The 27,049-nt window shown below is 42.8% G+C and overlaps 1 protein-coding gene across 2 annotated transcripts in view; it reads right to left on the bottom strand.

The window, feature by feature from the left end:
* The window catches only part of cpne9 (copine family member IX), a 227,939-nt gene extending 202,183 nt beyond the window's left edge, over positions 1-25,756 (bottom strand). For both annotated transcript variants that reach the window (XM_034220741.1, XM_034220743.1), the window contains exons 1-2: positions 25,462-25,756; positions 4,438-4,478 (exon numbers count right to left, since the gene is read on the bottom strand). In XM_034220741.1, the coding sequence (XP_034076632.1) occupies positions 4,438-4,478; positions 25,462-25,538 (118 nt within the window). In that variant the 5' untranslated portion in view covers positions 25,539-25,756. The remainder of the gene's footprint in view (positions 1-4,437; positions 4,479-25,461) is intronic.
* Between the last annotated feature and the right edge of the window lie 1,293 nt (positions 25,757-27,049).

Genomic DNA, 27,049 nt, shown 5'->3' with positions numbered 1-27,049 from the left:
AAAGCTCACACATGATTTGTTGGGTTGTAGTGCACGACTTGTGTTCAAAGATAATTTATTTTCTTTTGGTGATAGCACTGTGAGCTTTGACACCGAGATCTGAGGCGCCTTCATCTGTGCTACGGAGAAACACTCACTGAAGAATACACAAGCCAACAGAACTTACACACACACTCACTATCACACACACACAAACCTTAGGCAAATAGGGCACTGTAAGCACCAACAGGCAGAGTACTGTATATTGCACACACTCACTTTGAACACTCTATATCACATTCAATGTTCAGCCCTTAAGACCTGTTTCTAAAGCATGCAGTCTCATGTATCTGAATGATTGATGTCTTCAAGTAAACCCTGCTATTTTTCAACCTCTGTATTGTTGTTATAATTGGGTCACTCTTTCACTGCCCTCTCCCCTCCACTGTGCACATCCTGCTCATTTGGCAGTTGCAATTAAAGTTTTATCGAAACACGATGGCAGGGCTTTACAAAATTAAAAAAGACAAATTAAGACAAAGAACAAAACAAAATATAAGAACAAAAAATATGCACATGGCTCTGTAGCTGGATGACAGGCTGGAGACGATATGGCTGGTCTATGGAAGGTTGGGTTGTATGGATGGCTCAACCAAACCTCAGACTGCTTTTATTTCCTGTTTCCTACCAGCGGTGCACGTTTTTTGGAGCATGACCACCATTGTTTATTCTATAATGTCAACGTTAACAAATTAGCCCAAACCACAGTGTTTCCTTAACCCTTACAAAACAATAACTATTGTCACATCATTACACATTCATTTCCAAACCGTGATTTGTCATAACTATTGTGGACCGACCTTTGAGGTAGACCAGCTATATAGAAGTGGAAGAAGTATTCAGATATTTGACTTCAGTAAAAGTAGCAATAGTAAAAAAAAATTAAATACACTGTTCCATGTTAAAGGCTTGCTTAACGGTTTAGTACCAAAATTAAAAGTCATCTTTTTGGGTAATACATTTGAAATGTTCGACAGCGCGACAGGCACACTGGTATGGTCCATATATAGATAAACTTGTTTTGCGGTAGCATGCAATATTCTAAGGGGAACAGGGATGATATCACAGCCTGGTATGTAACATCACAGTGCAGAAATCAAAGGTCCCTGGCCTAGTACAAACTGCCATTAAAATGATGGGGGTTTCAAAAACATCCATCCCCCAAAACATTTGTGAGGAGTCAATGATTAAACCAGTGGCGAGCCGTCAGGGCTCTCTAGGCCCTTTCAGTTATATTTGTCATTAGTTTTACCAAAATAACTTGATTTCATTGTATGTAAAATAACATTTCCAAAGAAATAAATCCTTCGAATCTACCTGTTCAGTTTCTGTTGTAATGTGAAGGGTTAAATGAAAGAAGCTCCTTTGGCCCTCTCTGCGAGATACTGTGAAGACAGGAGCTGATTGGTGGTCCAGCTATGAATTCACAGAGGGCCCGCTATAGTAACTGAAGGAGAGAGTAATGTCAAATGACAGTACAATTGACTAAATCATATCTTCCCTCTAAATGGGTGGTCTTTATTTTCGCGGACTTTTTGACAAGTTCCGCCCGCTGTGAGGTTTATACATGTGTATAAAGTGGTGCAGTGACGCATCCTAAAACCCGGAAGTAAGCTGCGCTCAGGTTCCCTCGACAAAAAAGCAATGGGATTTCTCCATAGGGTTTTGGAAAATAGCTGGAAATAAGGTCTGTGGAACGAACCTGTTAGATAAATGCACGTTGTGTTCAGCCGGATAATATCCACATGTCTACCCTGCTTTTATTATTTTCTAATCATAAATCTAATCGATAGATTTATGATCGATAAATTTATGATAGCAAAAGTTCGTTCATGATGGCTCACTTCAGTGATAGTGATGACATCGTTGCGAAATTATTAACCGTCATTTTCAAGATTGAGTTACAATGATAAACTGGAGTGGCAAAGGATCAGCTGAATGACCCGCAAGTGCTTCATCCAAAAGGACAGGAGGATGGACTTTGTGTTTAAGTGATTTGATCATCAAAGGTATTGTCATTTTCAATGTGGGCCGCCGTGCCGACTTCATTCATTTGTAATTGTTACTTGGCATTGGGTGCCCTGTCATGATAGGTGTTTATATAAATGGTGTTGTTTTGTGTGGTCGAGGGTCGCTGTCATTGATGCGTTTTGCACCCCGGGCCGTTGTTTTGATATTCCGCTGTGACGTAATAACTCTTGTTTTTTTCGAGGGAAGGGGGTGGGGTCAGAGGGCCGAGGTATAAAAGTCACGGCTCGCCACAGCATTAGACAGGCACAAAAAACAACATATGATCCTCCACCAAGAGTCCCAGCTCTTACCTGCTGGTAGGAGATTCAGGATTCCTAAAAGCAGGCTAAACTGAGGTCGAGCCAGCACCACCGGCTGGTCCAAGTCCAGGTGAGCAGCCTTCACTCGGTCTACCGAGACGTGCTCGGCCCTGGCACCCAGGTCCACCACCAAGTGCTTGTCCCCGTTTTCCCAGACTCGGATAGGCCCGTCGTAAGGGGGTTGCAGGGGGCCTCTGTGGGCATCGAGTCGGATGAACACATGCTCCGCTGAGCGAAGCCCCACGGGACACCGGAGTGCCGTGCTGAGCAGTGGGGATCGGAGCAAAGGCTTTAGCGGTGTCCTGCATGACGGCGCACAGGGCGGTCACCAACCAGGGGGCCGATGTGTTGGCGAGGAAATCCCCTGGAAACTGCAGCGGCTGACCGTAGACCATCTCAGCCGTGGAGCACTGCAGATCCTCCTTAGGCGCGGTCCTATGGCCCAGCACAATCCCAAGGCAGCTTGTCGATCCAATTACCGTCCAGGCTGGCCCTGAGGTGAACTGCGAACCACGGTCTGAGGAAATGTCCGATGGGGTGCCGAAACGACACACCCATGTCGTAATGAAGGCCCGGGCTATGTCAGCCGCCGCTGTCAATGCGAGTGGGATCGCCTCTGGCCAGCGGTTCGTCCTGTCCAACATAGGAGGTAGCCACGCACGTGCCAGCCCATGTCTTCACCTACTTTTTGAGCCCCCGCCAGACTAATTTTGCGGCCACCATCCGCACAGACGGCTTCCCGCCGGGGTGTGACAGGTCGTGCACCACCTCGAACACGGAGCGCTTCAAGCTGGTGGGAACGAAATCCACATCCTCCAGATGCAATCCCACGTCAGCCCCCTTCAGGGCCTGGACGCTGGGGTCCATGACCTGGTCCGCTGTCATGCGGGTATAGTCGAGGCCCAACTGGACAGCCCCGATGACGAGGTGTCAGCTGAATAAGGCGAGTGGTTGCCAGACGCCCTCCACCCATTATTCATGCACCGCACCGATGGCGTAGTCCGATGCGTCGGTAGTAAGGGAAGTGGCTGATGGATGCGCCAACAGGGCCGCCTGAGGCAGCGTGGTCTTGACCTCCTTGAAAGCTTCCGTCTTCCAGCTTATCTCCTGGATGGGGGCCTTACACTTCAATGCCTCGTACAGAAGCTGCATAGCGTGGGCGGCCCGGGCGATTAAACGGTGGTAAAAGGTCACCATCCCGAGGAACACACTGAGCAACCGGGGCTTGTGCGGGCGAGAGAAAGCCGCGACAGCTTCAATCTTCGCCAGTAGGGATGCCGCCCCGCCCTTGGTGACGCGGTACCCAAGGAAGAGTTGATTATCAACCCGTGTTGGCTGAGCCTCGTAAAAAGGGCACGGAGGTGGGACAGGTGTTCTTCTTCCGAAGTGGTGGCGACAAGTATGTCGTCCAGGTAGACGAACACAAATGGCAAGTCCCGCAGCACCGAATCCATCAGGCGCTTGAATGTTTGATTGGCGTTCTTGAGCCCGAAAGGCATCATTGACTTTAATTAAATGTATTATGTCAACAGATTTCACATAACTCTATTATGTTAGTTGAACGCTGAAATATCAAGTTTAAATAAAAAATATTAGGTTCAATTTAAGATGATTGCTTTCTACTAACCTAATACAGTTAATGTTTCCCTTTTTTCAGTGTTCTTTCTGTCCTTCTTAGCAGCAGTAATCACAGTAACTGTCCACCGCTCACTGCTGCTCATGCTGTACCTCCTGCTATGTGGCAAACAAAGCTATGTGTCAATCATCCTGCAGTAGGTAGTTGCTCTAATAACAAACTTGATTGAAAGTCTGCCAGTTGACCCCTGGGACAGAGCTTTTCATCAATGGGCTGCTGTATGGTGTGTGTGATGCTCTCACTGTGTTACTGCTCACTGATGCTTGCTGTGCACTGATAAGGTGCACTGATAAGGTGCCAATAAGAGGATATTTAATAATGACTGCATGAAATTGAACTTCTGTAAATGGCATTGGGGATTTCAAATCACTGTTGAGCTGAAATTAAAGACATGAAAGTTGAATTTGATTAAAGAATAAATGAGAAAATTACCTGGATCTGACTTAGAGAAGGTGTCCATGTCCAACAGGTTTCTGCAATAAAAGGAAAGAAGCTGTTAAAGCTCATATTTAATATACAGTGTCAGTCATTCCAAATCGTTGCGATGCACCGTCACCATGTGGTGAAAAAATTACAGGCAAGTCAACCAGCTGTTTATTAAATGTCTCAGAAGGCGTTACTGAAAGGGATCTCTATGGACAGTACGGAAATAAAAAGGAATTACAGTGATCAAGGACATTTTAATGTTAATGTGAGTATTGTTTCATACTTGAATGTGGTCCTTTCCTTAAAAGAGGACATATGCTCATTTTCAGGTTCATCAGGGGAGAACACAGAGATTGTTGCCTTTACAGACTATGTGTATGCACAAAAACCTAAAGAACACACTAGAGGAGAGGAAAAAAACCCTAAGAATAAGAATACATGGTATTTTAGCGCTTTTCCTGGTGCTCTTTAATAATAGGGCCCCTTTCAAATATAATTAAGCACAAATCCAGCCTTCATTTTGTAGTTTTAGCTGTTGTATCCATCAGTTATGATCAATGATACCTTTCAAATTCAATACAAAAAAACTGTAATGTAATGATCATGTTGTTGATAGTGCTACAGATGCGCTGCGAATAAAATTAGACTCTGTTGCTCCTTTGAAAAAGAAGAAAATAAAACACTATAGATTAGCTCCATGGCATAATGCAGAAACCCGCAAAATAAAGCAAAAGTCGAGACAACTTGAAAGGATATGGCGTTCCACTAAACTTGAAGAATCTCGTTTAATTTGGCATATTACTCTCAATGAATATAAGAAAGCACTGCGTAAAGCGAGAGCAGCTTACTACTCTTCATTAATAGATGAGAATAAGAATAATGCAAGATTTATTTTCAGCACTGTAGCCAGGCTGACAGAGAGCCATAGCTCGATTGAGCCTTCTATTCCCATAGCACTCAGTAGTAATGATTTTATGTGCTTTTTTAACGATAAAATTGTTACTCTTAGAAACAAAATTAATGACCTCTTGCCTTTGACCAGTATAGTGTTATCAACAGCTCCCGGAAACGTAAGTTCTAATATTACACTAGATAGTAAACTAGAATGCTTTTCAGCCATAAACCTTGAACAATTAAATTCAATGATTCTCTCTTCTAAACCATCAACGTGCATGTTAGACCCAATTCCAACTAAGCTGTTGAAGGAAGTTTTTCCATTAATTAGCACTTCTTTATTAAATATTATGAATATGTCTTTTATTATTCTTTATTTACTAATAAAGGACTGGCTTACCTAAAGCCAGTTGAGTAGCACTTGAAATGTTTGGCTCTATGAAACCTGATGTACTTATATGATTCTGTTTTCTTCAAGGTTGTGTCTTCCTGGTCGAATGTACTTATTGTAAGTCGCTTTGGATAAAAGCGTCAGCTAAATGCAATGTAATGTAATGTAATGTAATTATCAGGCTATGTTCCACAATCATTCAAAGAAGCAGTGATAAAACCGCTTCTTAAAAAGCACAACCTAGATCCAGAGGTTTTAGCCAATTATAGACCTATTTCTAATCTTCTGTTCCTCTCAAAAATTCTTGAGAAAGCGGTCGCAAAACAGCTGTGTGATTACTTAAAAAACAATGATTCATTTGAAGATTTTCAGTCTGGCTTTAGAACACATCATAGCACAGAGACAGCTCTGGTTAAAGTCACAAATGACATTCTAATAGCCTCTGACAAGGGACTTGTCTCTATTCTTGTTTTGCTCGATCTCAGTGCTGCATTTGATACTATCGACCATGATATCTTATTGCAAAGACTAGAGCACTTATGGCGCGTTTCCACTACACGGCCTCGCTCGTTAGGACTGGCTCGTTCGTTAGGACTGGCTCACTTTATGGCGCGTCTCCATTACAGTTTAGGAACTGGGGTAGTATCTATAGTAACGCAGTGTAGGCGAAGCGATCGGCTTTTTGGCGGGCGGAGCAACGCCCACTCGTGTTGTTGTTGTTTTCACTACGCGATACTCACTCTTCATCTTTTTCAGTTTTTCCTTACACTGCAAGACAGTCTTCGAGTAACCGCTTCCGCACATCAGTGTAGAGACCTCCTTTCATATTGCGAGTTGTCCCGTCGAGCTCCCGCTGGATCTTGTCATCTGCAATGAAGTGTAGGAACGTCGTAACTTCCTCGACGGACCACGGTGTGCTTTTCTTTGCCATTTTTGTTGATCCTCTGTTAACAAAAATGCTGTTTATAAAAATGCTGCAAGCTTCGCTATATATATATATTTATATGCGACGCGTCGCATATATTGCGACGATTCTCTCTGACCAATCAGCAGTCGAGAGTGACGTCACAGCCTGGTTGTTCCTGGCCCTAGAACCTCGATTTTATGGGGGCAGAAAAACTGTGAATTAGGACCCGCTAGCCCAGGGGTGGCCAACCAGTCAGAGGTTAAGAGCCACATTTTTTCTATGTTACTTCAAAGAGCCACATCAAACACACAGTCACTGATACCGCTTGTTTCAGTTTTTTGTTTACTGGAGACAAGATTTCAACCACGTCACTGATGCATTTTTGTGGCATTGGGATATATCTTTTTTAAATCCTCTGGAGCAGAGAGAGGAGCTGTGGATTATTGATTAATGCATCAGTGTTTCTTAGGGTCAAAAACACTAAACTCACAACTTAAAATGAAAGCGTTTAGTTTATTTAATAAAAGAGCACATGTTCAATGTGAAAAGTGACAGTAGTTATAGATTATTTGCAATTTGGTGCTATATATATATATATATATTTTTAATTATATATATTTTTTTTTTAAACACCTTGAATTTCAGGGGGTGCGCGGGGCTCCGTTGGCGGGGCGCAGCGCCCCTCCAAGACAATGGTAGGGGAAACACTGGATAATGTTTAATCAACGATAGGTTTTCCCCCCCTCAAAGGTGATTGGTTCACTGCATCGCAGGTATTATTGTGATTGGCTCTTGGGCCACATAAAAATTATACGCGCTGTCATCCTCTCATACTGACACCACACATACACAACATACATAACACGGGACGAAAGTAACGGAGCGATTTTATCCGAGCCCAAACAACTTTGACCGGCCAAATTACGTCAGAATTATCAGCATTCAATATTTAACAGACCTACTAAATATCAGGTTTAACTGTCAGGAGTAGCTAGTGTTGTCACGATACCAACATTTTGGTTTTGATACCAAGTCAAGAATTGCGATTCCGATTATTTTCTTTAAAAAAAGGGAAACGGTCTTAAATGTAATTATTGTGCTTTATTTCACACCAGAACCATAACACACACTTTTAAACAATGAGAACAATAAATACAATAAATGACAATAATTCGTATTAAATAAAATTAATAAATGTCTTACAGACAGGCCTCGTGGTGTCCGTAGGCTTGCCCTCACTGTCAGAGATATAGCTAAAATACTTCCAAATTTCGCTTCTGGCGTCTTTGTTGTCAACAAGCCGAGGCGCAGCGGCAGTTGCACTCCCACTTGCAGCCATGCTTCTCGTTTTCTCACATGCTCTGGCAGCTAGCGCGTGCACGAGAGAGGGGAGGCACTTAGAGCGTGCTTGAGAGGGGAGGGACTTAGAGTGTGCTTGAGAGGGGAGGGACTTAGAGCGTGCTTGAGAGGGGAGGGACTGCAGGCACGGCTGCAGTGCAGGGAGTGGAAGCAGAGCGCTGAACACACACGGCTCTTATTAAAACGGCGCTTTCTCACCGGAGTACTTTTCCCCGTTATTCTTAAAGTACCGATACTAATGAAACGGAGGAATCGTAACGTTTTTAACGGCAGGGTATCGCGGTACCTTTCAAGTATCGGTACACCGTGCAACACTATTCAGGAGTCAGTGTCTCTCCCCCAAACTCACACATATAAAATTCGATATGAACTGAAGAGCCGCATGAAACTAGGCAAAGAGCCGCATGCGGCTCGAGAGCCGCGGGTTGGCCACCCCTGCGCTAGCCGGTACTAGACCAAGTGGAAACGCAACCAAAAGCGGGCCGCTGACGTCACAGCCCTCTTAAACGGGGCTCCGCGCTGTAGTGGAAACGCGCTATTAGTTGGCATACAGGGAACTGCTTTAGGCTGGTTTAGGTCCTATCTATCTGAACGCTCTCAGTTTGTACGTGTCAACGATGAATCTTCCACGCAAACCAAAGTTAGCCATGGAGTGCCACAGGGCTCAGTGCTCAGACCTATTTTGTTCACATTATATATGCTTCCGTTAGGCAATATTATAAGGAATCATTCTGTACATTTTCATTGTTATGCGGATGATACTCAACTATATTTATCAATCAAGCCTGATGAAATTAATCATCTAAATAAAATTCAAGACTGCCTCAAGGACTTAAAAACGTGGATGACCTTAAACTTTTTGATGTTAAACACGACCAAAACTGAAGTTATTGTACTTGAAGTTATTGTATTGTACTAAAGATATACTAACTATGGATGGCATTAATTTGGCCTCCAGTGAGACTGTAAGGAATCTTGGTGTTATATTTGATCAGGATTTATCCTTTAACACCCACATAAAATCAATTTCTAGGACCGCCTACTTCCATCTACGTAACATTGCAAAAATCAGGCATATCTTGCCTCAAAACGATGCAGAGAAACTAGTCCATGCATTTGGGTTTTCTCCGGAAGTTTTTCCTTGTACGATGTGAGGGTCTAAGCACAGAGGGTGTCGTATTGTCATACTGATATTCTGTACAAACTGTGAAGACCACTGAGACAAATGTAACATTTGTGATATTGGGCTATATCAAATCAAATCAAATCAAGTTTTATTTATATAGCACATTTATAAACGATTTTTGGTCGAGCCAAAGTGCTGTACATATAATAAAAATAGCCTACAGTAGAGACACTTTACAGCAAATACAACAGCACAGATTGTTTAGAATATCAGTATGAGAAAAACGACACCCTCTGTCCTTAGACCCTCTGTCCTTAGACCCTCACATCGTACAAGGAAAAACTTCCAGAAAAAACCCACAGTTTAAAGGGGAAAAAATGGGAGAAACCTCAGGGAGAGCAACAGAGGAGGGATCCCTCTCCCAGGATGGACAGACGTGCAATAGATGCCGTGTGTAAATTGAAGAGATATTACATTTTACAGCATATAGACCGAATGTTAGGAAATGCATGTGTTATTATATAAATAAACGTTGATTGATTGATTGATAATAAAAACGTCCGTCAGTCAGTGCTGTGTGTAATTTGATATTGTGTCATCACGTATTGGAGGCATTGGAATTTCTCAACTGCCAACAGAAATATAAAGGGGAATAACATGAGATAAGGTTCAAACTGTTATATCCATGGCCAATAATATGATAGTAGAAACATCATTGAGTCATTCTGTAGCCCCATCAAGGGAGAATCATACACACACAAACACAAAGGGCATCATTGCAAACACACATCAAATCAGTGCCAGGATAACGACCCAGTTTCTCGTCACATCTTGACACATTAGTGAGCGGTGAGTGATCACAAACACAGATCTGAAGCTGAGCAGTGACTGACAGGCTGATCTCCAGAGGGCTCCGAGCTGTCAAGGTGACGAGGGGCCACCGCGGGGGGCCCCCAGTGAGCATCCTCATATGTTCATGCCCTGCTCGTGTCGACATGCAATATGTTCATATTCATGCAGCGACCTGAGAACAGAAGCCCTCCCCTCCCAACAGAGCAACAGTTGTATTGCTAAAACACGGCCATATGGCTCCCCCCCACATGCATATCATACAGGATTTACTGTGTTTTTAAAGTTGTACATTTTCCATCTCGCTCTAAAAAAATAGACACATCAGAGTCAAAGAGACCTTGCTTAACAGGATTTAATTTTCTATTTTTAGGTATGGTACACTATTGAATGTTTTTTTATTCAGTATTTCTGCAGTCTTTAATGAACACAATGTCTCACAGGACAGACACAGGCTGGCCAAACTGCATCTCCAATCATAGCTCTAACAATAGCACACTTCTTACTTTAAAAAAAGGATAATCCTGAGAGAATATAAATTGGTGAATATGAAGAGTGAGAAGAGGACACGCTACAATGACATAAACATACTTAAATCATTTTATGGGAGCTGTGATTGTTTGCCTGCTTAAAAATCTATTGTTTGACTTTGTTTGTTGACTTGTTGACTTTAACAGTAGATTTGCAGAAAAAATAAATAGGAATAATTATATTGCATTACAGAAGCTAGAGGAGTAGCATGTAGCTGCATTGGGACTGGGACTTTTGAACAGCTTCAACAAAACTCCATCATCTCCAGTATAAAAAGGTGTAGCCACTTCAACTACATGGTCCAACAAGTTCGAGTTGGCTGATTTATAAAGATTATTTGGTGAATTCTATATAAAAAAGATGTGTAATGTGTAGAATCTGAGTAAAAAAATGGCCTCCAAGAATGTGTGTTTGTTATTGAGTGCTCAGGATCTTACATGATGTGTGGTATTCAAAATATAAAGAAATTCAATATAAATAATTTATTATGTATAAAATAAACAAATGGATCCGTTGAATATTGAGGCCAAGATTCCAGTTTTTCTTACTTTTTAATCATTTCACCAACTCTTTGAGAGAAGGGATTTTTAGGGTTTCCTTTAAATCCCAAATACATTTAAAAAAAAAAAAAGAACCAATAGAGTGCCACAGTGACGCATCCTAAAACCCGGAAGTAAGTTAGCATTTTTATCACTTCCGGTTCCTTCACCAAAAAGCAAAGCAATTTCTCCATAGGATTTTGGGAAATAGCTGGAAATAAGGTCTGTGGTTGAGACACATTGAGAGAGACGGATCACATTTTGTTCTACAACATTAAATACATCAGCAGTGACCCCGCTGGGGATTTTTGAAGAGTTTACGTGTTCTGCTTGAAAGCAAGTACCTGCCTCCTGCAAACTGTTCAAACAAACGCTTCAACTCGTACCATTTTGAATCTGTAGTTTTGAATATGGATCTTAAGTTGGCGTGACGTTGTACTCGGTTGTAGTTCGTTTATAGCATAACGTTAGCATTTTGCTTCTGGCGACTAGATTTATGATTCGAAAATTATAAAAGTAGGCACGGCCGCCTTAATGCACGGGCTGAACTGGGCTGAAGCCCAGGGGCCTACGGAGATCGGGGGCCTATCATGAGCCAATAAAAAAAAATATATATATTTTTTTAGGGTGTTTTTAAAAAAAATTAAATAAACAAAGTTTTGGCTTTCAGAATATGAAACTTTTATTTCCAAAATCACACGATAAATACATTTTTGAAGCTTGTAAAGGGAAGATGACAGCTCTCACTCACCACCCTGCACTTCCACAGCGCCGCCCCCCCTCCCTCCGGCTGAAATTATGAATGTAAGGCGTATAGTACTAATAAATAACACGGCAGGGTCCATTACAGTTTGTTTTCATCTGATTTCAAATAAACAAAGTCTTGGCTTTCAGAATATTAAACTTGTTTCGGCAAATTCAGATGATAAATATAACTTTGAAGCTTCTTCATAATTACAAGCGGAGAACGGAGTAACTTGACGTCACAGCAGGCATAACAACAGCCGGTGTTTCTCGTGAGTGTTTTCCCCGGGAAACAAACACAATACACACAAATGCAAAATTACACAAACACACACACGTATACAGTACACACACACACACACACACACACACACACACACACACACACACACACACACACACACACACACACACACACACTTGTGAGCTTCCCCCAGACCAGTAATCCAAACGAAAATATCTTCCCTCCGTACTATTTTGATCATTTGCTCCGCTAATCAATCAGATCGATGGATTCCAGAGATTTTTCTCAAAAATGATGACACCGAAACAGTCAGTGGGCACCACTTAACAGCCAATCAGAATGAGAATATGTTTCACATGTGACGTATTCAAATTGCGAGTGATTGAGTGACAGATGAAGGTTGTTTAGGAGAAAATGTCGGAGAAGAAAAAGTTTGAGAGTGGCGCTCGGAAAAGGAAATTGTTGAGGGAAAAGGAGTTTCGAGACAAGCAGCTATTACAAAACATGCCGAAGCTTACTGGTTATTTTAAACCTGTAGGCCAAGATGAGGAGGAAGGACAGATGAGTTCTGTACTGAGCGGCAGCGGTGCCGGCCGCGGGGCCTCGGAGCCAAGTAGGCCGTCTGGTTCTGATAGCGATGCAGTAGCGGGAGAGGAAGAACAGACCGGAGGGACATTATCTGTTGGAGGAGATGAGAGGACGACGAGGACTTGCTACGTGGAGGGGAGCCAACGGCAACCGGACAGATACATGAGGGAGGCCCGATACGTCACTCATCTGGAGGAGAGGACCAGGCGTGCGTAGAGCAGAGTGGAGAAGTGCGATCACAGAGCCTGCAGAGGCTATAAATGACTTTGATTTGTTGTTTAAATAGGGGGCCTACAAAAACTCAGCCCCAGGGCCTGATGGCAGGTTAAGGCGGGCTTGAAAGTAGGATAGACATGTGGATATTGTCCAGCTGAACAAAACGGGATCCGTCTCTTAAATGTGTCTCAACCACAGACCTTATTTCCAGCTATTTTCCAAAATCCTATGGAGAAATTGCATTGCGTTTTTTGTCGAGGGAACCAGAAGGAGTTTACTTCCGGGTTTTAGGACGCGTCACTGTGGCACTCTATGAACCAACAACAAGCTTGACATTTTTACCTAAAACCATCAGATGTGCATAAGGCTGTTCTTTTGAAGGGTTTTGATTGGTGATGCTTTTTTCTTTGAAGCTTAACTTCTGTTAGACACTAATCTCATTTAGCTGACAAAGGTTTCTGCTTGTAATGTGTCCTTATGCATGAGACCTTCAGGACAAGATATGAGGGAAGCTGGGCATCCAATCATAGCCCTCCCCTGCTGTGATTGACATTCTCCCCCTGAGGAGTCCTGGCTCCCTGTGCTCACTGACCTGCCTGCATTTCACTGTCTAACAGCAGCAACGTCACTTTTCAGTATCAGACCTGGGCCCCGCTGAGCAGCAGTCACAGTGCAGAGGCCCTTTAAACCCTCGCTGCATTCGTGTAGAACACCTAATGGGTTTCACTCAACCTTTAATCTAGTTGAACACCGGACTCCTTTATCCCCACTGAAAAATCTATAATGTGCAAAATAGTTTTTATTTTGAAAGTTTGAATGCTTTTTGTTTCCTACTTTACTGCTTCTGTTGAGGCAAAAACACCTGCTGCATCTTTGGGTGAAATATGACTATAAGATCCTGTCACCAACCAAGATAGACTGACTGTGTGTGGTGTTTTGCAATAGGTGTGGGTCCGAGAATGTTCTTATAGTTGTGTAGATTTGGGCTAAGGCTTTGCCATTTAAGTGTCAGTTTCAACAATTGTGCTCACAATGTATCATTGTGGTGCAGTTGAATGTTGAACCTATACCATAAATGAATGTTAAATGGTAAATAATAAATGGTCTGCATTTTATGGAGCTTTATCCAGTCTCTGTGACCCCTCAAACGCTTTTACATTTACAATTCACCATTGACACCACTCATATAGAGGTAGATGCTGCCATAAAAGATTCCACCTGCTCAAGGAGATTGGGTTAAAAGTACCTTGCCCAAGAAAACACAGACATGAGGACTGCTGGATGGAACACACACCCTTTCGATTGAAAGACAACAGTTCTACCTCACAGCCACTCGGTTCATTTCATCAACAGTGAGCTAGAGATTGGGTTATTAGGTGCTTTGCTACCTGGAGAGCAGATGTCATGTATTTGTCTCATGTAACAGTCCTGTGGCAGCGGTAATCAATGCAGACTGAAGGCTGGCTTAAACTCCTATCAGACAGAGGAAACCCCCCGCTTCCTTTCACACTGTCTGACTGCCTGTCTCACACATACTGAGATTCATCTCAAAGCTGCTCTGTAAGGTGGAGCCTTCACTTTGTCATTGGTGAGTGATCAAATCAGAGAAGTCTATCTTCACTTCCTGTCATTACTGAACTATTTAACAGCAAAATATACAGTCTGACAGCTCTGGATGGACCAATAAGCCTCTAAATGTAGAGAATACATTGTCACATCCTCTGTTACTGAGGAGAAGGCTGTCTTTAATACCGCCTGTAACCACTCCTGTAAAAACATATTACAACTGTAGACAACAGCTTCCACCAAAGACTTGCCTATTGTATGAGTGTGGTGGCCACTAGAAAGAACATTAGGGAATATTGGACAAACCTGTGAGTGAATGAAAATAAATATCCTTGAACCCTAAACATAAAGCCGTCCAGATCACATCTTTTATCAATGTGATGAGGAAGCAAACTTATCTGAAGGCACACAAAGTTCATATTGACAGATTCATAAAATGTTTGCTGACATTTTATTTTATTTTATTCACACAATGGTTAAACTTGTGTAGTTCAAATTGAATATTTTTCAGTCAAAAAAGGGTATACTCTCATGTAAATAAGGCCCTTAATCCCAACACTAAGGGAAACATGTGTGGTAATGGGTTGGACTGAAGTCAGACTAAAGGTGTAACACAGAATGTATTGACAATTTATACCATATGCTTTAAATAACAGTCAAACCAAGCAAGATCCTTTTTTACCCCAGAGAACAAAAGCTGATTGGCAATCTGGAGAACATTACGAGGTTAATGAGATGCATACATGACACAATCAGGGAAGCAGCCTCCCGGTGTGTTCTGTTTCAAATGCGTTTGTTTCCGAACACGCGGGAACGTTTTTGGCCAGCAGATGACAACATACTTCTCATCGTTAAGAGAATGTCCGTCGCGACTTTAGTCATGGGACAACCTTTGGCATCTGTATTTATGTCTCCAATCACAATGTAATAAGTAAAACAATAAGTAGTAAATACAACCCCCAATATTAATGTGAGTTGAAAAAGTAAAGCATTGATCTAGAGGAGAAGCATAACCTCTGTGTGAGAGGCCTGCTATCACTGCTTGTTTTAATTGTGCATTGTAGATGGAGCATCATTGCAGGACCCCCACCCACAGCTCTCTGCTCCACCAGGGACCCCACCAGGAAGGAAAGGCCAGCTCAAAGAGAGGCTCCAATGTGCGTGGACAGAGAGGAAGACAGATAATTAATTATTGAAAAATGTTGTGACGGATGTTACTAGGGATGTGATAAGTATATGATATGAGATTAAATATATACAGATTATTGTTTTATGTTTGGATAATTACAAATACTTTCTACACACTCAAACTTGCAACATTTCCTTGTTGGAAAGAACCAAGTTAAACTGTTTTGGTGCACCTTAGCACATTAGCGTGTTTGACCCCTGTACGGTCACTTTCAGATGGCTCGTTTTGCAAATTGAATGTCCAACTTTTACAACAACTCCCTGGTCATTTTGTAGTTATGCACCCATTTTTCACACTACTGATTTGGGGCACTTTATTGTCAGATACGAGCCTGTGATGTCACTCCTTCTGAAATATTTACAGCTCCTCTTCTCACTGCTTCAGGTGAGTGTCACGACTCTCTCACACACACACACACACACACACACACACACACACACACACACACACACACACACACACACACACACACACACGCCTCGCCCAAGGGGAAAGGATTTCTCCACACACACAAAAACAACTCTGCAGGAATCACTGTGTACTTATACTCACTAACATGGGACGTTATCTAACTCATGTTGTGGCAGAACGGTAAGATGGATAGACTGAATACAACAAATAGGCTGCAACGATTGTTCCCATGATTTTCACAATCTTATTCCATCAGAATAATGTGGAAGATGCAAACAATAACAATTGTAGGAGCTTCAATGTATTTACACACTTCCTGATTCATTCTTTTTTCATCAGTGCGACATCTCTGTGTTTTCCCTTCCATGAAGTGTGTTACATAGGTCTTCGTGAAAGAATGAATGGTCTGCAAAGGCTAAAATCCCTCTCCTCTCAATGCACCTGTTCTAGTTGTAATTAACAATGACTGCCCTCCTTTTGTCTCCTTTTCACAATGTGACTTAAAACCGCCACACGTACGAAACACTTAAAGCAGATCTGAGGTGCAGCTGCCTGCCTGTCTTCACTTTAATAAAGTCATTATGTGCAGGGACATGAATCTGAGCTCTCCCCTCATTCTCATTTCCCTTTTCCACTTGTGACTTATCCGTTGGACAGTAAACTCTGTGTCAGGCATCTTAACCTGAGTGGAGAAAGCAATCCAGCTCATTACCACCTGCAGGGGCTCCGGGCTGCAGCAGCACAGCTGATGAAACCCTTAATGGAAAAAAGAGACGGCAGAGAATAGATTGGCTGAGGCATCGAGTGTGTGGAGACAGACCCATTTCTTTTTTCTGCAGACAAATCCTCCTCATATTGCAAAACAAGCTGAGATTTAAAAAGTTGGGAATAAGGGAGAAGACACAGAGGCTTTTATAAATAAAGTATTTCACCTCCAGATAACCTCCCCTGACAATACTGCAACGTTCATGCAATAACGACACAGTGTGGCTACATGAGAGAACCGTCAAATGTCACGAGACATCAGGCTGTCCTCTCAGACAGGATGATGCAGGAAGGTGAGCGAGGAGGGTGAGGGAGGAGGGGGGTGATGAGGGAGGCAGCAGGTGTTCTGAGGAGGAGCAAGAAAAAGATCAGCACCATGCAGCATCATCTACACACATCCCTGCTTCTGTCTGCAGAGAACTTTGTCAATCATCGTCAATTTCAGAACTCTATAACGTCTAATGTATCTCACTCACAACAAAATAACTCTCAGCAACCACTTAGAAATCCACAATGTTGCGAATTGGAGTGTTACTGAGAAGCTATCCTTCAGGTGGGCTGACTGTGGCTGAGTGGTCTACAAATAAGAATGTTTTAATCCCCATCCCCCTGTAGTCAACATGTATCCCTGGGCAAGATACTTTAGCCCTGATTGATCCATAATGCATTGCCCACGGTGTGTGAGTGTATGTGAATGTTACTCCCTGAGCCTCTGAATGAATGTGTATATTAATTGTGCAAAAAAGGAATTTCAAGAATGTGAAAAACGTTTTTTCTTGGGGGGAAAAGTCCTATTGATTTTTCCCATGACAGTTTTTTGGTTGCTAGAATGTTATGCTTGTTATAACAATTCGAGCCAATGTGTTTTAAAAATATTTTGGGGGCTGTTTTTGCAGTGTTTAAAATAATTTGATGGGTCACATTTTAGCCTTTTGATCACATTTGTCCCCTGAGACAGAAGCATGCGTTGTCTTTTCAGGAAGGAGAACCAGAAGTCATGCAAAGATTGAAGCTGTCTGCCTACTTCCTCCTCACATACATATATCCGAGGCTTCAGTACTGAAGAGGATCCTAATGTGTAACATAACTGACCCTCTTTGAGAGAGTTTCCCAGATGTTAGGCGGACATTCTGTCAAAAATCAAGTGAATCCATAGGCGGAGTTTGACATTTGCGCTTGGGGGGGCAAACCTTTTTTACTGACGTCAGTACACAGTCCCAACTATTGCGTGGGGTGCTACGGATACAGTAGCAATAAAGCCAGCGCTCACCGCACTGAGTATGACTTTTCCACATATGAACGCAACTCGTCCCGTCATGCACGCCTCATGCCCGCCGTACACACACACTCATATGGAAGGGGCGGTCTCTCCCCCCAACAACAGTGCATTACATAGCCTAACTATAAAACGTATCATAACTGCACATCTTATACTTATTTGATAACTACTATATCCCTTGGTTACTTGAACACGCTACAATATTATTAACCAGTGTCCTACCTTAGTGCAGAAGTAAACATTTTTTTGTACGTTAAGCATATATGTCCACTATCCCCTCAGGTGACAGCTGAGCAGTTATGTCGTCCTCAATGTGAAGAACAGCAAGTGAGGAAGATCTTGTTCCTCCCATCGTTGACCACAGCCAGTTCCGAATTCTCCTCATTGCAGAAAAACTTCTCTCTGAGGTGGCAGATCCGATAGGCAGAGTCAGTGCCAACTGGAGCATCTTGTATACATTTGGTTAGCTGTCCTTTTTAACAGTCTTTCGAAGATGCTCAAGTGCAACAGGTGCGACAGCAGAGGCTTTAACAAGGTCCATCTCTGCTCCAAGAAGGAGAGGGTGAATTTTGAGCGGCTGTGCGAGAGGTTCAATTCCATGCTCGTGCCAGGTCTATGGACTCAGCCATCTTTGACTCAAGTTTACTTATCAATACGAAACCAAAATTAAATGATACCTCCTTTGAAAGTCTCGTTTTTAGTCTTACGCATCCGACCTGGAAAACTTTGCAGCCAATCTTATTTGTTACAGTGTACCGTGCACCAGGTCCTTATTCAGAATTCTTATCAGAATTCTCTGAGTTTTTATCAACTTTGGTACTTAAAACAGATAAAGTAATTATCGTAGGTGACTTTAATATTCATGTTGACGATGATAAAAATAGCCTTACTGTTGCATTTAACTCTATATTAGATTCTGTTGGTTTCTGTCAGAGTGTAAATAAACCAACCCACTGCTATAATCACACTCTCGACCTTGTTCTGACTTATGGTATTGAAATTGAGCAACTATTAGTCGAACCGCATAATCCTGCTTTATCCGACCATTTCTTAGTAACTTTTGAAGTACTGTTACGAGACTACAAAGCATTAGTCAAAAGCTCCTGCAGCAGAAACCTATCTGTTAGTGCTATAGCCAAATTTAAGGAAGAGATTCCACCAATACTTAACTCGATAGCATGTCTGCATGTAGGGGAGGAAACGTATACAAAATGTACACCACCCCAAATTGATCATGTTGTTGATAGTGCTACAGATGCGCTGCGAATAAAATTAGACTCTGTTGCTCCTTTGAAAAAGAAGAAAATAAAACAGATTAGCTCCAAGGCATAATGCCGAAACCCGCAAAATAAAGCAAAAGTCGAGACAACTTGAAAGGATATGGCGTTCCACTAAACTTGAAGAATCTCGTTTAATTTGGCATATTACTCTCAATGAATATAAGAAAGCACTGCGTAAAGCGAGAGCAGCCTACTACTCTTCATTAATAGATGAGAATAAGAATAATGCAAGATTTCTTTTCAGCACTGTAGCCAGGCTGACAGAGAGCCATAGCTCGATTGAGCCTTCTGTTCTCATAGCACTCAGTAGTAATGATTTTATGTGCTTTTTTAATGATAAAATTGTTACTCTTAGAAACAAAATTAATGACCTCTTGCCTTTGACCAGTATAGTGTTATCAACAGCTCCCGGAAACGTAAGTTCTAATATTACACTAGATAGTAAACTAGAATGCTTTTCAGCCATAAACCTTGAACAATTAAATTCAATGATTCTCTCTTCTAAACCATCAACGTGTATGTTAGACCCAATTCCAACTAAGCTGTTGAAGGAAGTTTTTCCATTAATTAGCACTTCTTTATTAAATATTATGAATATGTCTTTATTATCAGGCTATGTTCCACAATCATTCAAAGTAGCAGTGATAAAACCGCTTCTTAAAATGCACGGTACCAAATGAAAAATTACTGAAGTGCAACTGCAAACCCAACTCCCACTATCATTTAAGCCTCCACCACTCACAAAAAGTTCCGCCCGAGCCACAGCTATCACAAACGCCATAGGTGTTTTCGTAGCAGCGGACAAGCGACCATATTCCGTTGTGGAGAACATAGGGTTCAAACACATGTTGAGAGTGGTCGAGCCTCGTTACGAGGTTCCCTCTCGTCCGCACTTCAGCCAGGAAGTGATACCAGCACTTTACAATAAAGTAAAAACGACAGTTGTATACAACCTATCCAAGGCATCTTCTATTGCTCTAACGACCGATGGGTGGACATCTAGGGCCACCAAGAGTTATTTAACTGTAACGGCGCACTACATTACACCCGACTGCAACTGGAACATGCAAAGCCACGTCCTGCAAACTCGCCCCCTTTACGAACAGCACACAAGCATACATCTGGGAGAGGTACTGAAGGAGGTAGTGTCAGAATGAAAGTTGGAGAGGCCAGGTAACACAATTCCAGTCACAACAGATAACGCTAAGAACATTGTGAATGCAATCAGTAAAGCTGGACTGGGCCCCCAAATTGGATGCTTTGCTCACACAATTAATTTAGCAGCACAAAAAGCAACAGGAATCAACCAGGGGCCTCATTTATAACGCTGTGCGTAGGATTCACGTGGGAAGGTTGCTTACGTAGAAGAAATCCAAAAAATAGGTACAGAAATGTTCCGACATTTTCCGATTCACCAAACATTGCGTACCGGCGAGGAAAGTGCGTACAGCACTTCCTACGCCGGTTTCCCTTTATAAGGCCCATTCCCAAACCGCCCCCTACACCCTAACGGCCCGTCCACACTACAGCGTCGACAGCGTCGACAGCTTCAATCTGCCCATTCACTTTGAATGGGGTGATGTCACGTCGCCGCTTTTTTCCGCCGAACTGAATTGTGGGTAGCATAGCGGTCCGTCTCCGCCGGAGACGCCGGAGTAGCCAGCGCCAGCCAATCAAATCCCGTTTCAGAAAATCTGACAGCTCAAGCCGTAGCCAATCAAACCGCGTCTAAGCTGGGAGAGATATCCCGCCGTTCATTTCTATATTTATAAAAAAGATGGAGGAGAAACTAATTATCGCCGTAGCAAATTACCCGGTTTTGTATGACCCCAGACCCTCTTCACCTACCGGGATACAAACCGGAGGAACCAGGCATGGAGGGAGGTGGCAGAGACAGTGGGTGAAACTGGTAGGTTTTCGCCTGTTTGGGGAGTTTATATATATATTGCTCCCATAAAATCCCCGGGGGTTTTTGCTTTGTATGTCGGGGGCGGGAGATTCATGTGATTGGTTGTTGGTCGCGTTGCTTGAATAACGGCCCCTACACACGGCGGCGTGCGTTGCCGCTTCAACGCTTCTGCCCATTCACTTTGAATGGGGTGACGTCACGATTCGCCGAACTGCATTGTGGGAGCAAAGCATAGCTTCTCTCGCGGTGCTCGCTGCAAAAGTAGAGCAATGTTCTACTTTTGCCGCCTCGACGGAGGCGTCAGCCAATCAAATCCCGCGTATGCAAATCTGACAGTACAAGCGCTAGCCAATCAAACCGCGTGTATGTTGGGAGAGCCAGACCGCAGTTATTTCCCATGTGTCAAAAAATGGAGGAGAAAATTATCGTGGCGGTACTATATGACCAGTCCCTCTTTACATACAGGGATACAAACCGGAGGAGCCAGGCATGGGGAGAGGTGGCAGAGACAGTGGGTGACACTGGTAGGTTTTCGCCTGTTTGGGAAGTTTATATCCAGTGTACTTCGTTTGAATGGACAGCTAGCAAGCATAGACAGTATATTTAGCCAGCATGGATGTAGCATGAGCTTTGCTTTGTATGTCCGGGGCGGGACATTCATGTGATTGGTTGTTGGTCGCGTTGCTCGCGTTGACTCCCCAAGCTCAGGACACGCCCACCGCCAAGCGGCAACGCACGCCGCCGCGTGTAGGCTCCGTAACATCCCCAAGCTTCAGACACGCCCAGCTCCAAGCTTTTTTTGAAGCTGTAGTGTGGACGCTCCGTAACCCTACACCCTACCCCTCCGTTTGCACGTTCACGCGGAGGGTCCGCCATATTGAGGGCTGTTCCAAAGCAACGAGTGTGAAGCGGTGTGGAGGGGGAGTGGGCTATCAAGCCCTCAAACAGCGAGTCTGCAGCGGTGCTGACTTGAGACCGGTCTCTACCTGACCGGAGTCACGCTGTGTTTGTCCGTCAGGAAACACGCTGTTTACAAGTAGTTCCAGCAAACATCCACTGATAAATTGCGATGTTAACAACCTCATGATAACCTCATATGTTTTTAACTTAGGATCATACCTGTGTTTAGTCTAGAAAAAGGTAAATGTGTGCATTTTATTATAAAGTTGTGTATATTTACAGACCGTTGCAAAAACTAAGAAGCTTATAAACATCAGGTTTAAAACTAAAAGAGCTTTGAAACACAAAGCACGTTTTCATACGGCACGATGCGCACAGGGGCCCTCTGCGGCCTTCTTACGACGGACCTTTCCGTGTTTTGGAGAACGGGGACAAAAACCTTGTGGTCGACCTGGGTGGTAAGGCCGAGCGAGTTTCTGTGGACCGGGTGAAGGCGGCCCATTTGGATTTGGGCCAGCCGGTGGTGCTGGCACGACCTCCGCAACGTCACTGAGTTGAGACCCGTTGTTCCGGTCTCGCCTCTTCAGGAGGCCGCACAGGCAGAGGTCCTTTTTCCGACTCCCGTGCTCAGGAGTCGTGGGGGTCGTCCTGTCGTTCCACCCCGCCACGCTGACTTTGTTTATGGGTGAATTCAGGGGGGGCTTGTGTGGTGACACATTATTAAAACATAATTCACCGTGTGATTAGTGTGTGTTGCAACCCGGACCCGTTAGTGAGGGTACCGGGGTTTGAGGTCATTCATGCTAGCTTGTCATACAGAGCAGCTCATGTACCTATCGCTTGTTGATGAATGGATAATAAAGTGTGGAAGTCCATCCTGAAGACACCGCCTCCGACTCCCTTTCATCGGCACTACACTGGACATTTTAATGTTCAGAGACATGACAAAGTGCAGTTTGCAGGATCTGTCCCGTTTAATAGAAACTTGGACTGTCATGGCCCTTTATCACAAGTTCAGGATATTAAAGCCGTATTGCACGGTCACAAGTGTACACATTAGACACAGTTACAGTTCCTATGATCTTCTCTATCTCCAGACCTCAGTAAACTCACCACTGTTCACATTATATTCAGTGTCCTTCCAGTGGTGGCGCACATTTTTTTCATGTGTGAAATTCATAATTTGAAAAATGATTGATTCGAAAATAATATGCTACAGTACAGTACAAGTAGCCTACTTCTGGGTCTCTGTGTTTCATTCAAGCTCTGCTCTGTGTGTGTGTGTGTGTGTGTGTGTGTGTGTGTGTGTGTTGTGTTGTGTGTGTGTGTGTGTGTGTGTGTGTGTGTGTGTGTGTTGTGTGTGTGTGTGTGTGTGTGTGTGTGTGTGTGTGTGTGTGTGTGTGTGTGTGTTGTGTGTGTGTGTGTGTGTGTGTGTGTGTGTGTGTGTGTGTGTGTGTGTGTGTGTGTGTGTTAGCTACGCTAACGGATATAAGGAGCTTTTTCAACAACAAGGTGGAGGGAGAAGTCTCTCCTGTCAGACTGAGAGTCTCAGATAACCTCAGCTCAGTGAGGTAAAAGACTCTCTCAGTGTTTCGATAGTTAACTTTAGTCTAAGTTATCTCAGTGGGTCTCAAACAGTTTGGTCACGATTAATGTAAATAAGTATTTCCGAGGCACACGTTTATATGATCATTATAGTTATAAAAAAAGAGCATAAATGAAAAACAGGTATGAAATACTGTATGACAGTAAAACAAGAATACAGTTTAAAAGGGGAGTGATTTGTAAAATATCCATAAAGAAATAGAAAATCTGTTTACAGTTCTGTTTCATATGGGTGTTGAGAGATGTATCCATAGATCTCTTCATGTTGCTCTTGAAGTGCACCAGATTGATGTATTTAATTCAATATTTTAAAAAAATCTTCCCAGGGGAGCTTGCCCCACCTAGTGTCAGCAGAAAGTATTAAAAATAATTATTACAAAAAAATGCAATAAAATAAAATACATTTTAAGATCATGATTAATCATCTGATTCGTCTGTACATTGCTGTTTTAGTCTGTGTTCTTCTAATTAGTGTCTACAGTGTGTGCCTATTGAGCTGTTTAGAGCCATGTGGGACAAAACCTGATCATGCCCCTCCCTCTCACTGTCTAACTGAACGATGACTGTAAAAACTACACTGCGCATGCTCAGAGTATTTTTTTTAATGTATGTGGCAACAAAATAATGACCATAGGGGCATAGAGCTGCCATCCCCACCATACGTCATCTCACATAATTCAGAGCTGATTAGCTGTAAGTACGTGTGCCGCGAAAAGTATGGTGTGTGAAGAGGAGACAAAAGACGCGTCCTAAAACCAGGAAGTAAGCTGCGCATGGCTTCCCTCCACAAAAAAGCAATGAGATTTCTCCATAGGATTTTAGAAAATAGCTCAAAATAAGATCTGTGGGAAACGTACCTGTTAGATAAATGTAGGTTTTGTTCAGCCGGATAATATCCACATGTCTACCATACATTTATAATTTTTGAATCATAAATATATCGATTAGATTTATGATTCGACTTTTGAAACTACAAGAACATAAGGAGGACTTTTACAAAAAAGTAATAGAGATTTTTGTCCGGAAGGATAGGCAAATGGACTTCATCTTCAAGTCAAGGTAAGACTGCAATTTTATTGAAAATGGGATCTTACTTGGAGAGAACAATTCAATATTAAATGATAAAATTACATTTTTTTGGGTATCCTTCTGTTGAACTGTCTGTTTAAAATTAATCGAAGCATCAGACAAAAAAAGGTTTTGAAAATATTATATTTTGATTTAGGTCAAAATATAATATTTGTAAACCTGAAGAGTCAGTGCCAGTGCCTCACCAGCCATGAACCTCACTGCAGAAGCTTATAGACATCTAAGTTTGTTGTGCCCCACCACCTTTGTACATATAAAAACGCCACTGCCCACAGCACCCCCAAAATAAAATCTCTTGCGCTGCCACTGGTCCTTCTTCACAGTGAGAACATGATCCACGCACTGTGATCTCTGAGAGTCTCTCCGGAGCTCTCCAAGACACTCAGAATAGTTGCTGCACCCCCACACACATCTACACCCACAGCACATGCAAATCCCTCCTCAGGATACAGAAGAGTTGCTCCATGCACTTTAAAGAACCAAAACGCTGATTTAAAGCGAGAGGAACAATCTGAGCTTCCTAGAAAACGCCAGGACATTACGCACAAGAGTATGATCATCTCAGAGATTATATTTCACACCAAGCATCCAGGATGTGGGAGTGTGAGATGACAGATGAGTGTTTGCAGGTGTGTGTGAACGCTGTTACCTGCAGGAGACGGTGATCTCTATCTTGGTCGCAGGTACGGTGGAGTTGAGCGGGTCGAAGTCCCCTATTGTCGCCATGACTGAGGCTTTAATCACTTCCTCTGGATCCTCCAAGTTCTCACTTCTATCACAGCGCGAGTTCTCCTGTGGCTCTGATGGGTTTCATCCAGAGAGAGTCACTGAGCCGCGGAGGGAATCTGCTCCGGCTGAAGAAGTGTTCCTGCGGACGGCTGGAGCGCAGCGGAGGGAGAGGAGAGAGAGAGGAGAGAGAGAGATCCTCCTTTCTCTCCATCGGTGGAGGCAGAACCCCTCTAGGTTCGGCTCTCTGGTGGTACATTCTCAACTGTTTAACACAGTTCACATATCTATAACAATATCCGTCTGATTTTCAGAATTGTCCTGTTTTAGTTTTGTTGGTTGGAGAAGAGTTCACGAAGAACATTTTCTCCATTCCTTTTCCACCATCATTAAGATCTGAGTACAGACAGCATTGAGTTGAAGGACTCAAAAATGATTAGATTTTTTAAAAACATTCTTCAAAAGAGGTTTCCTTTTTCAAACCTGTTCGAATGTGATATTGCTAACACATCGCTAACTGTGTAAGCATGTGTGTACTTTGAAGTGAACATAAACGCAAATAATCACATTCAACTACTAGAGAATCTGCTCTCTCAGGTTAGGTAAGAAAACATCTGTAATATGTGAGGGTCTAAGGACAGAGGGTGTCGTATTGTCATACTGATATTTTGTACAAACTGTAAAGTCCACTGAGACAAATGTAACATTTGTGATATTGGGCTATATAAATAAACATTGATTGATTGATTGATTAATACATTTGTATGGTCAAATTCACATTACAGTTACAAGTGTAGCATAAACGTTACTTTGCCTTGCTGTATGTCTTTTGCGAGGTTGTTGCTCTCACTGTACTGGTCATTATATTGCTCATTATATTCATAGTGTTGTCTGGCTCTTTGCCCACTCCTGCTTTATAAGAAGATGTATACGAAATCGAAACTGTATACATAATTCTCTACATGTGTTGTTGCCATATTTGTTTGTTTGAGTGAGAACAACAACAACACCCCCCCCCCCCCCCCCCCTTCCCCTTCCCCTTCCCCCTTCCCCTTCCCCTTCCCCTTCCCCTTCGTCCAACATCAATAGAAGCACTGAAGACACTACAACTAAAGCAAGCTATGTGCTAAGAAACCATAGTTAATTCATGAGTTGCCATCAGCATTCTTTGCTTCACATTTGGGAGATGTCATTTAATCCATCTTTATGTACAAACCAAGCTACTGGACAATTTTATATCAATACTGCTGTTTGCAAATAGCACACTACATGAAAATCAGCCTGTAGGCTACTGCTAGTATAGGTTTAAATTACAGCCAATCATATGAATGCTGATCATGGTTTGAATTTTGCCTTTATTTAAAAATAAAAGTGCACTGTGTGGTGTCTAGACATTTATGTTAAGTGAATTCATTTAGTTTAATCCTTTGTCTTTTGCCTTGTCTTGTGACTTCCTGTTTTATTTTGTAGAAACCTTTCCCTCTTGTTTCAGAGCCCTTCCTGCCCTTGTG

The sequence above is a fragment of the Gymnodraco acuticeps genome, unplaced genomic scaffold (genome assembly GCF_902827175.1).
Source record: "Gymnodraco acuticeps unplaced genomic scaffold, fGymAcu1.1, whole genome shotgun sequence".
Classification (NCBI taxonomy): domain Eukaryota; kingdom Metazoa; phylum Chordata; class Actinopteri; order Perciformes; family Bathydraconidae; genus Gymnodraco; species Gymnodraco acuticeps.
Note: the sequence above shows the minus strand (reverse complement) of the source record. Positions and strands in the feature narration are given on the sequence as shown.